The sequence below is a fragment of the Pseudonaja textilis genome, chromosome 1, assembly GCF_049901715.1.
Source record: "Pseudonaja textilis isolate UNSWEBS1 chromosome 1, rPseTex1.2, whole genome shotgun sequence".
In the NCBI taxonomy this organism is placed as follows: Eukaryota; Metazoa; Chordata; class Lepidosauria; order Squamata; family Elapidae; genus Pseudonaja; species Pseudonaja textilis.
In genome coordinates, this window is record NC_141990.1 from 300,328,540 (window position 1) to 300,341,162 (window position 12,623).

General features: G+C 35.6%; 2 protein-coding genes and 1 long non-coding RNA gene across 12 annotated transcripts in view; all 3 read right to left on the reverse strand.

Moving 5' to 3' along the window:
• Positions 1-12,623, reverse strand: part of LOC113435038 (uncharacterized) — a 274,736-nt gene that overhangs the window by 233,023 nt on the left and 29,090 nt on the right. The gene's annotated exons all lie outside the window — the stretch shown is intronic.
• XRCC3 (X-ray repair cross complementing 3) overlaps positions 1-12,623 on the reverse strand; it is a 624,633-nt gene that overhangs the window by 67,779 nt on the left and 544,231 nt on the right. The gene's annotated exons all lie outside the window — the stretch shown is intronic.
• Positions 1-12,623, reverse strand: part of PPP1R13B (protein phosphatase 1 regulatory subunit 13B) — a 55,638-nt gene that overhangs the window by 36,576 nt on the left and 6,439 nt on the right. For 4 of the 10 annotated variants that reach the window (XM_087922248.1, XM_087922246.1, XM_087922249.1 and 1 more), the window contains exons 2-4: positions 6,855-6,975; positions 4,313-4,460; positions 2,419-2,538 (exon numbers count right to left, since the gene is read on the reverse strand). In XM_087922248.1, the coding sequence (XP_087778374.1) occupies positions 2,419-2,538; positions 4,313-4,460; positions 6,855-6,962 (376 nt within the window). In that variant the 5' untranslated portion in view covers positions 6,963-6,975. Of the gene's footprint in view, positions 1-2,418; positions 2,539-4,312; positions 4,461-6,854; positions 6,981-12,623 lie in introns of those variants that run through there. The other 6 variants (XM_026698574.2, XM_026698571.2, XM_026698573.2 and 3 more) reach the window with 2 other exon arrangements.

Here is a 12,623-nt window from a genome sequence, read left to right on the forward strand (position 1 = left end):
ATTGTCATGCATTAGGAGGAACCCAGGGCCAACCACACCAGCATATGGTCTCACAAGGGGTCTGAGGATCTCATCTCGGTACCTAATGGCAGTCAGGCTACCTCTGGAGAGCACATGGAGGGCTATGCGGCCCCCTAAAGAAATGCTACCCCACACCATTACTGACCCACTGCCAAACCGGCCATGCTGGAGGATGTTGCAGGCAACAGAACGTTCTCCAGAACGTCTCCAGACCCTGTTACGTCTGTCACATGTGCTCAGTGTGAACCTGCTTTCATCTGTGAAGAGCAGAGGGCGCCAGTGGCGAATTTGCCAATCTTGGTGTTCTCTGGCAAATGCCAAACGTCCTGCATAGTGTTGGGCTGTAAGCACAACCCCCACCTGTGGACGTCGGGCCCTCATACCACCCTCATGGAGTCTGTTTCTGACCGTTTGAGCAGCCACATGCACATTTGTGGTCCACTGGAGGTCAGTTTGCAGGGCTCTGGCAGTGCTCCTCCTGTCCCTCCTTGCACAAAGGTGGAGGTAGCGGTCCTGATGCTGGGTTGTTGCCCTCCTATGGACTCCTCCACGTCTCCTGATGTACTGGCTTGTCTCCTGGTAGTGCCTCCATGCTCTGGACACTACGCTGACAGACACAGCAAACCTTGCCACAGCTCGCATTGATGTACCATCCTGGATGAGCTGTACTACCTGAGCCACTTGTGTGGGTTGTAGATTCCGTCTCATGCTTTCACTAGAGTGAAAGCACCACCAGCATTCAAAAGTGACCAAGCCACCAGCCAGAAAGCATAGGAACTGAGAAGTGGTCTGTGGTCACTACCTGCAGAACCACTCCTTTATTGGGGATGTCTTGCTAACTGCCTATCCTTTCCACCTGTTGTCTATTTGCACAACAGCATGTGAAATTGATTGTCAATCAGTGTTGCTACCTAAGTGGACAGTTTGATTTCAAAGAAGTGTGACTGACTTGGAGTTACATTGTGTTTAAGTGTTTCCTTTATTTTTTTGAGCAGTGTATTTGACCTTTTATCTTATTATTCTTTTTGTTCTTTTTCCTTTCAAGTACTGTCTTATTATCATTTATTTTCTTATAAAAGCATACTTAAAAGTGTTAAAACTTATTTCTTCAATTATTCTGAAGTCTTCAATCTTAGTATTGGATTTTTAAAGGTAGCGTGTGTTATGTATAATTACCAGAAGAACCCGCTCATTCCTACTTACCTTTGATGTCTAAATTTGCCCTTATCCCCTAAAGCAAAATAAAGGCTTTTATCTGTATATTTAAAAAGTTCTGCTTCTCAATCCTTTTTCTAACTAAGAAAAAAATAGAAAGTCCTAGATGCTTTTAAGTAAAACATGTTACTGAGACAGAAATTAGCTTGTTTAGGGCCTAAAAGTACTAACTACTGAAAATTTACAAGCCAGCAATTGAAAACAAAATGAAAAAGCTTTTAGATCGCATCCTTAGGACTGTAGACTAAACAAGTTTAAATCAGGATTATATGTGGTGTTTTAGACCTATAATTATACCGTAGGGAAAAGGTATCAGGTGGAAAAATAAGATTCGAAATACAGAATGCATAAATGTACAATGTTCAGTCCCAAAAAGAGTGAGATATTTTTACAAACCTAAAAGATTTGTTTGAAAAGGAAAATGTCAAAGCCAACCTAAATATTTTAACCATTATTTTCAAGCACCAGTAAATCCTGATATTGTTTCTCAGTAGTTAATACAAGATGGATTATTTTCATTTACACACATTCCACAATTAAAAACTAGGAATTCACCTATAAGAATTAAAATCAACTTTACAGTTCTAGGAAAACATATTGTAGTCTTTTGAATTTTCTTATCTTTGCCATTGAATATTATTATAAGTTTAATATGGGTCCTAGTAATATATAAATTGAATGAATAGACAAATAACACTAATATTAGAAATTTGTTTCATAATGTTTCATAAACTAAGTCATCCATCATACAGTGTGAAAATATAATCTAAGAATTTAAGTAATCTTAGGTTGAAAATAATTTAATTTCTGTTTAAGTCAGACAACCGAATAGATATAATACATATAATTAACAAATAAATTTCTCCTTAGGTTCAGAAACTGGTTTCACCACCTTCAGCTGCAATAAGTAAAAACAAACGTTTATTGTAATTTGTCATCAGTATCTCACATCACTATATAGAGAAATGTTTGCCCATTCCTCATACAAAAGGATAGGAAGCATACCTTTAAAAATCAATATCTATAGAAATACTTGCAGATCACCTTTACCTAGAGTTACAGTAGTTAAAACCAACACTACTTTATCACTATGCTAGCAGGTTTAATTGAAACTGATAAAAGTTGGGGCATAAAAAAAGATATCCATGATACAGTAACAAACATTATAGAATAAAAGAATACCTGGTTCATTGCTTTCTGTTGGGGATTCTTCATGTCGGAGAAAAAATTTCACTTCTTCTCTACGAGGTCCCCATTTTTGTAGATGGTCATACATCATATGATCAAAGGGTATGTGTCGTTCTGAATACAGAATCAGAAATCATTCATTAGAGCAATTCAATTTACTTAAAATAATGGTAAACAAGTATATAAAATAAGTACATAAAATAAGAGATATATATAAAATAAGAATGATTTTCCTGTCATTCCCCTCCATCAAAATTATAATATTCTAGGGTTCCAATGGATAATCTAATTCTCCCAATTACAGAGTAACTTTTTTGAAAAAGTTCACAAATTGAAATGATATAATCTCTAAAAATAATGACAGTAGTGCTGAACTGGATTGTAGTTTACACAAGACTATAGCTTCATGTGAGATGTTACCATGTTTATATTTTTAAAACATTACTTATATATTAGATTTATATCCCACCTTTTCATTCAGGATCTCATGGTAGTGTATACAGCACTTTCTCATCCAGTTTTTGCCCATTATAAGCATCCTGTGTGATAGTTTGGAGTAAAAGGGAATAACTGGCCCACAATCACCCAGTGACCTTCTGAATGCCATAAATATTTTACTCTTTCACAACTCAGGATGTTAGAAAATAATGATAAGGGATTAGCACCTCAATGTTGGTATAGGTTTAAGGCTAAATATGCACATTTAACTCTATTCAGGTTCACGTTACAAGCATGCTTTCTACACAGGTACAGTAATGGTACTCTGCTAGATTGAGTAGCATGCTTCTTGCTGTGAAAATTTAACGAGAAAGAAGTAACTAGCAGAATACTATGGAGTTCCATTTGTCTTTTATGGAATCTAAGATTTATATGAAACAACTGGGGGAAATTATAACTCTGGACTGCTGTATTATCTATTTATTTATCTATGTATCAAATACCTCTACCTCTGTTTGCCACATCTTGCTCCCCTGACAACTGTAAAACTCTGGAATTAGAAAAAAAGCTCAATCTCTGTGGACACAGAGGTGGCAGAAATGCCTTTACCTGGCTGCTGCAGCCTACTTAGCTACTACAAAACTAGGCTACTGTAATGTGCTAAATTTAAGGAGCTTTAGAAACTTCACAGATACATAATATAGTTGTTTTAGTTTTTCTCAAACTAAATAGTCAGATCCTGTTTATTAACTACATGATTTGCCAATTTTGGAGCTAAATTGAAAGTTCAGTCTGAAGCTAAGTTCCTCCAAATTGGATTCAGATTTGTTAAAATTCTACAAAACCCATATGGATATATGGTTTAATCTTTTCTAATCATACTTGCTTCTCAGATCAGGCAGGCATCACTATGACAAATATTTCAAACCTGTCCCTACCCAAGGAATGCTATTCTGAGTGAAGATAATTGCACCCATTTAATATTTCCTTTAGGGGGCTTTTAAAAAGATATCTGTTTTTCTTAAGCATTGTAGTATTTACTGTTCTTAAACTGTGTGTTATTTACTGTAAATTAATTTATTTTTCAGACTTTTTATACTGCTAACTATGCAATAAACATTTTGAAGCTCTCCTTTTCAAAATGGATTGAAATGTGCGAATTCTATTTAGTAAATTTAATACATATATGAATATATTTTTGACTGATTTATGCTTTAATTCATTATTATAAAGATATAACTGGAAATGAAACTTTCATATTTTATTGATCTGCTGATTTTTCATATGACCAAGAATTCCCCCCCCACTTGTCTGGAAAAAATATATAGTTTCAGCCTAAACTATGGATAATATGCAGTCACAAAGTAATGTTTCTTTTAAACTGTTGATAAATGATAATGCTTGACATAATGCAGCATAGACAAATATGGAATACCAAAGTATTGCTTACCATTTCCACGCCACACTTCAGAAAGATGGCAGCTACCTTCACCAGGTTCTTTGCAAAATTCCACTACATCTCGACAGGTTGTTTCAGGAGTAATTGGCACTTCAGTCAAAATTTGTTCATTATTGCTCAGGAACACAGTCAATATCATCTGAAAAACAGGAAACCGCTATACAATATAGATCAAAAGTTTTTCAATCATACAATCTAATCTGATCTGTATAATTTGGTGCACTTGTCCTGAGACAATGAGTTTTTAAACTACAGAAGAAGGATCCTTTATAAAATTCAGCAAATATTCACTGAAAAATGAAACAGAATAAAGATATGCCCAAAGATCAAAAGAGTTAATAATAGAAATTACAACTCCCATCTGTTCTCAAATAATCATGTTCTGGTGATATGTTATATCTGATTACAGTAGACTGGAAAGAAATAAAAGAATGTTATGCTCACAGACTGGCAATCAAAATACTAGTCAGCAAAAACAATACATCTCAGTTTCTATCAAGTACAAATTTAAGCAGTGCATCCCATTTAATCAAGAAGCCGTAATATAGTTTTTATAGCTTATATTGTTAAATTGTAAGAAATGAGTCCTTAGATAAATGTGGTTGGATCTATAGAATGAGTGGAATAAATCCACTCCTTAGCACACATCCAGTAATAATATGACCACTAATAAAAGAACATTGGTTTCAAAGGAAACTTGGGGTTATTCCTGAGACTCTGGTGCACGATTTGGCTGCAGTCTTACTTGCAGTCTGGAATGACACAAGGGCCTTGGGATAGGATCACACCTATAGGGATTCTTTGTGATCAGGGATCCCATAGGACCCCAGTTTATAGCAGAGCTCCAGAAAATGAAACAACACAAGAAACACTATAGAATTGTTGGAAGAAGAGGAGGGATGAAGCCAACCAAGCCTAAGTAAGAGCCTTTATTAGGACTTAGCTTGTGGCAGTAAGAGCAGTGAAATGCACTTTTCTTTGCTCTTATTGCATCTGCAGATGACCAAGGGGGTTTACAATGTCCTATTATCAAAAATGTACATTTTTGAATGTACAAAAACGTACAATTAAGCTGACAAAATATAAGATAACACATTCAACATTTAAAATTTTTTTTAAGAAGATGAACCTGAACAAATTTGTTTATCTATTATACTAAGCAACTTCATATAATTTCTTCTTCCAAGGAAACAGCAATAGCACTTAGATTTATATACTGCTTTACAGTGCTTTACAGCCCTCTCCAAGCGGTTTACAGAGTCAGCATATGGTTCCCAACAATCTGGGTCCTCATTTTATCTGATTTCAGAAGGATGGAAAGCTGGGTCAGTATTGCATTCTAACCACTGCACCACAAAAATGATAAAACAATGCAATTTTTTGGTGATAAGAATTGTTTATGATCAGTTATGTCTGCTATTAAATGTAGTTCAATAAAATTATATTCTGCTGAAGCATACAACCTATTTATTTTTTCCTGCAGTAACAACAGCAGTTTTGCTAAAAGAAAGGAAGAAGTAACTAGAAGTGTCTAGTTGCAATATATAGACTTAAACTTACAAAATATAGGCAACAGAGAATATGAAGTACAAATAATAAATTAAGAACAATTGCACAAAGCAACAATCATGTAAAATGCCCTTAAGGGTATTTTTATAAATGATCTGAAGAGTGGCTTTGAAATGTGTCATGAGACTGCATTAAAAATTTTACAGACATTTTAAGATTTAATGAGTACACTAGACAATTCAAATTTATTGTTTCATCTACAAATTCAGGAAATGAAACAGCCATTTAACTGTTAATAAAAATAACCTAAGGCATGACTTTGTAAATTACAAGTACAAGGTCAGACTACAGAAACTAATCTTCTAAAACTATCTGACTATACAATAGCCTCTTGTTCACTAGAAAATGGTGCATTATTTTTCAACCTGATAAATATTTGTCAGAGTTAAAAAATACTAACAATTGTTTTGCACCTTTATTCTTTACCAGGAGGCAATCCTAAAATAATATACAAGTGTCAAGGGCACCAGATAATTCTCCAGGTATGCATTATTTAAATGCAATAAATAAAGGATCCTAAATAGTAGAAAAATGAATTTTCTACTAAATATTCACACACAGATATTAAAGCCAAAAAAATCTATTTTCTAAGAAACAACAGCAAAAACCTGTCTTACAAGCAGAATGCTTTTAATTATGGAATATTATAAATATGAGAGGAATGTAGAAAAATGCTATTTTTCAAAAATCTCTGCTGTCCTTATCAATATTTGTTACATAATTTTTAATTTGTTAAGCTAGTATCTACAAGACAATGTGATTGTAACAATATTCTAAAAATATTATGTAAAAAATCTCAAGTACAATATTTAAACATGCAAGTGAAAACAAATTCATGTACAAACAATAAATTTCTAAACATGAAAATGTTACTATGTCTGTAGTACATAATTGCAAATTGCCCCATGAACTATAAGAATTGTTGTGAGACAATCACGATAATGAAAAAAGTGTTCATTCTCACCTTTTTTTCCATTATTTTGTTTACTTTTCTATTTCTCTGATTTATGCTGTTCCTGCCATGTTGACAATCTTTGTCTTTTGGTAAGTTTAAGAGGTTTTGAAGAATCATTCTTAAAGGGTTCCTCATGTGTAAATAATAGAGAAAAAAAGGTGGTTTTTAAAAAATAAAATATACAGTGAAAACTAAAATCTAAAATAGTTCCTGTGCACAGGCAGCAGTGAGAATCTACTTAAATGGGCATCTTCTGGATGCTGAGTAAATGAATACAAGAGATAATGACGTGTGAAGATAAGCCAGGCTACTGAAACAAGACAGAGCCTAGTGACAAGCAGATATTGTGGATTGGGTTTCACCTAATTAGGTAAATTTACAAGAAGAATTCATTTAATCAAATGTGTAGTATTAACCACGGTCTCAGTTAGAATTTAAGTGAGAGAATTTAACGTAGTCATTGAATTAAACAGAAAATAATGTTTTAATACAATTATATACTTCTCTAACTTGACCAAGTTTATTTTGCATCTTATTTTTGTTTTTTATATATTTGCTATTTCATCCAGATTCCTGGATTCCTTTCAGAACCTTAATTAAATTAACCTGAAACGTCAGGATAAGCAAGTACTGTAACTATTAATTGCAATAGTAAATTAGTTAGATCTAATAACATATTTTGCAGAAAGATTTCTATTAATTTCCTGAACTATTCTCAAAGATGAATTTAAAAGGGCTGACAGAAAAATTTGGAGATTATTTACATGTTTTGAAAGCTGACAAGATTATGATTCACTGACTTAATAAATTTGAAGATTGATGTATACATAATGAATCCTTTCAGGTAAGTATGTACAATGTACATGTTGTGTATAAAGGAAAAACTGGAATTATTCACAACAAATGCAAATTTGAATTAAATAAAAGTGAATACTAATGACTCTGGCAGAACAAAATGATTTGAATCAAACTACAAGTGATTTTTTTAAAATTAACCTTCCTATTAACTTTTCAAACTTTATAACTTGATGAATTGTTTTTAGTGCAGTCAATCATATTCTCATGAAAGAAAGAAAATCACTTGGCTGTAGTATTAAGAGATATTTTTACTTTAAGCTTTAAGTTTAAAGTCTGATAATGAGTTGTGGTTGAAGGACATCAATCCCAAATTTGACATTAAAATGAAAAATAAAATAATTTTAATATTTAATATTTAATGATTATGTTTAAATACTTTATCGCATTTAGAATAATTTTTCTTTGTGATCATACTTAATGTATAATCAATTATTAATAGTACCAAAATACAATTACTTTAACAATATTGTCACTTTATGAAAAAAAAATAATGTTAAAAATAGTCATTTATACAGATGGGCAGTAAACGTATTCCAAATGCAAAAGTATTGAAAAGCTTAGTGCTGTCCAAAAAAGGTTAACCGTTATACTGCAGCCTGCCCATTAATGTCTGAAGTCAGGATAAATGTTAAATAAGCCACATCAATTAATGATCTCTCATCTCTGCTTTCCCCATTAAGTGTGCATGGGGTACCTCACAGGTAACCCTGGAGGGCCTAGTGCAGGCAGAAGCTCACCTGCCTTGGGTCTCTCAAGGTATCCCCCATCTCCTACAATACCCATGCTCTACTTCCTATCCCTTGGAGTCCCCATACTCACTTGGGCCTCCTTTGCCTGTAACAATTGCTCCCTTACTGCATAAGACCTGCAGAGCTCAGGGGGGGAAGGAAGGGAAAATGATAAAGTTTTGAAATCTGAACTAGCTCTGGACAAAGCAGCTCTTTCCCCTCCATGCAGAGAAACCTCTGTATTTTGAAATCTGAGCTAGCTGTCAACCCTGAAGCTGACCTGACTGAGGCCATTCTGAGGCTTCAGTGTTGCCACACTAGAGCTGTGGGATAGGGAGGGAATAGAGATAGCTGGGGCTTGTAGCCAAACAAAATACTTTCTCCTGGGAACCAAGGACATTCCCACAGGTGGTCGAAGAGAGGCAGGCAATTGGACGACACTGTGACTGCACCATGTGACTGATTGTTTGGGGAAGGGGGAAAACTTTTACTTTTAATTAGGTGAAAACTGCGGAAACATTCAGAGTCAGTTTTCACCAGTCTATGCCAACATGATATATCCAATAAAACTGTTCTTTGAGGAATTCACCTGCCTCAGAGTTATGTTTGTTATGGGTGTATTACTTGGAACCCTGCCTTTAAGCACTATGATTGGCTAGCTTGGGAAAATTCTATGGTTTACAAAGAAACGTTTAATTCACCAGCAAGGCAGCCTTTTTTACCCCTCCACGCAACAAGGCTGACCAGAACTAGCTCAGATTTCAAAACAGAGAAATTCCTCTGTGCAGAAGGGAAAAGATTGCTTTGCTGGTGAATTAAACGTTCTTTGCAAAGCACATGGCTTTCCCTGATCATGCTGCTTAGCTTTGTTGCTAGGCTGCATGGGTGGCTGGGTCGAAAAAGATGCTGCTTATACAGTTCTCCCACCTTGTCCAGCAAGAGAGACTCTCCCTCCCTTCCCCCACCTCCGGAGCTCTGCAGATCTTCACAAGTGATTGTGAGTGATTGTGAGTTGTGGAGAACTGTGTGGAATCCAATGGAGGGGCAAAACAGGCCTAGTGCCTTTGAGGACCTGGCAGGAGAACGGGGGTGGGTGTGGGTGTGGGGAGAGGAGAAATAGGTAGATGGGCACGCTGCAGTATCTCTGCAGTCAGTCATAAGGGCAAATGACTAGGTGGGCTCTGCAGAGTTTGAAAAAAAGTAATGTGTAGCTTTTGTAAGGGTCTATTATAACTTTGAACAGTCATTAAATGACCTGTCATACCTCAAGAACTACTTGCAACTGTAGAGTTAAGATTTTAACATTTCTCTTTACAATTTCAAAATGTATTTTAATTTGTTCCTCTATTTTGTATTTAAGATAAAGTTTTGGAAACATATGGCATTACTTTGAAAAACTTAGATAATGCAATCTTTTCCAAATCTTATACTGCGTTAAGATGCTATTAGAATTATATCCTATCATCAATGTTTTGAATTATTTGAAGCTATTATTTAACCAAATGACATGTGAGGGTCATCTGGTTACACAGAAATAAAAGTAATGTTGGCAATATAAATGAGTCTCTCTATCTAAAGTTCTTATGACCTAAAATTAGAAATCATAAAATATTAATTTTAGAAGAAATACATGATAATAATTGAATATGAAAGCCAATATGTTATATCTGTCTTGTTCTATTAACGTGATTGTCTCTAAAGTTATTAAAATGCTATTCATTTGACAATTGCAGCCTATATTACTATATCTTAGAAACTGAAAAGGATCTATGTCATGCAGGGCTGCATTCAAATACCTCACAAACATGACCACCAATGCAGCTACAGCCTTACTTAATGTTTCCTCCCTGGCATCAGGTATTCAAGACATGCTACCAATTGTGGCTCTATTCTCCATGAATTTGTCCTATTCTCCTTCAACCAACATTTAATGGCAGCAAATTCCACAGCTTAATTATTGTGCAAAGCAATACAGCTGGTCAGTTTAACAACATGGGTTAATTCTTATAGTTCATGGGGCAATTTGCAATTATGTACTACAGACATAGTAACATTTTCATGTTTAGAAATTTACTGTTTGTACATGAATTTGTTTTCACTTGCATGTTTAAATATTGTACTTGTTCAAATTTGCTTTGGGTCTCTGCACAAATGATACTTACAATTGGTCCTCAAAGTTTCAGCTTTGCAATCATGTGACTGAGATTTGGGCACCAGTAACTAGCCCAAATTTCTGACTTTCATGATGTCCCACAATTATGTGATCACAGTTTGTCTACTGGCTTTCCACAAGCAAAGTTAATGGGGAAGCAGGCAGGAAGTCAGAAATCATGATCACATGAGGCCCTCACTTAATGATCCGCACAGTCTTTGCTTAACTGGGTCTACTGGAACTGCCATCACTAAGTAGTGCAGTCATGTGACATCACGTTTTATAACCATATCATTTAGCAATAGAAATTCCAGTTCCAGTTGTAATGATTAAACGAGGGCTTCCTATACTTCTTATCATCTCTTCTTCTAATTTTAACAGATTAACCCAATGTCTAACAATGTGAGAAAAAATATTATCCATATTAAATTATACATGCATGATTTTAAATGCCTGACATATCTCCCCTTACTCATCTTCACTCCAAGCTTTTAAAAAATGCAGATGCTACATTCTTTCCTGATAGAACTAGTGTAGTACTTAATCGTGGTGTCATGTTTCGTTTTCCACTCTACAATATCCTTTTTCAAGAGTTACCTCCCAAAATTCCCAGTCAGCTTGGCCAAAGGGTACTGCTGCTGAATGCTTCAAGGCTTTTGAATTTTTTATCTCAATCTTTCTTTTAAAAGTTAAGTGACTTAAACCAGGGATGTCAAACTCAAGGCCTGGGGCTTAGATCTGGCCTGCGAGGCTATCCTGGAAACAGCAAGGGACTCCCCCACGGTGCTCTGCCAGTGAAAATGGAACTCAGAAGGGCTGAACAGAAGGTTGCAGGAATGGATCTTGGGAGCCTGTTTTGCTGGCAGAGCACTTGTGCCACAACAGATGCCCCTGATACAAGTGACGTCAAGCTGGCCACACCCACCCTGGCCCCCCAAGGTCAAACACAACCCTGATGTGGCCCTCAATGAAATTGAGTTTGACAACCCTTGTTATAGCCTTCAAGAATCCTTCTTCTACTTGTCTTTCTGGCTGCCATAAAAATGGGGGGGGGATTAATTGGGCTTTGTGGCAGTTGGGAGTGTGCTGGAGGCTTGAGATAGTGAATTGTAAAACTTGGGAAAACTTTCTCACTTGCTTATTGAGCTGCTGTAACTTCTTGTCTAAGAGAGCCAAGGCCAACCGCCCTGGCGAGCCAGAGGTCTGAAATACCACCTGAAGATGCCCCACATGACATTATACACATCTCAGATTGGATGGCCAGTTTGAACTATTGCGGGTGGAAACGTTGCCATTAACTTTGAATATGTGATTTTTGCGCCGAATGCCTTAGATCTTGAATTATTTTGATGCTACCACTTGATTTCCAGTAAAAGTCCTTTTCTCTATGGATTTTGGATGGAGCCTCGCCTGACAACCCTGTTCTAAGCCTTTGTTGAATTATAACATGAATTTTTCAACGTTTTTTCATGGTTTTACTCTGCAATTTTGAATTACTTTCATTTTTTCTGTATGGAAGTCAACCTTTATTTTCTGGGTAGTGAAAGTGACCTGTTTGGATTCACATTAGCATTAGATTTTCACTACAGGTATTTCTTATCTTCTTAACTTTTAAAAAGCTCTTTTTTGATGGATTTTTTTCCCCCATCCTTCTTTATTGTGAGATCGCAACTTTTTCTGTGGCTACTTTGTTACAGTATATCTAACTCCCCTGTTCTTGAAAGGAACTGTTTATGTCTGGTTGTAAATATTCAATTACAGGATTATATTAAAAATGCAAACAATGCACCAGCTTAAAGATAAAGCCTTCTGGGAGGCCTTTGGGAAAAATGCTTTTCCCAGTGCAAATTGAAAACTTTGGTTAAAAAAATTGAGAAAATAATGGTTCAAATCAAACTAAAGAGGATGTCCCAATGTAAGCAATTGTAGTCAAACCCTAGAGCAGGTCTTCAAACTTGACAGCTTTAAGATTTGTGGATTTCAACTCCCAGAATTCCTCCTCCAGTCATATTAGCTCAGGGATTCTGGGAGTTGAAGTGC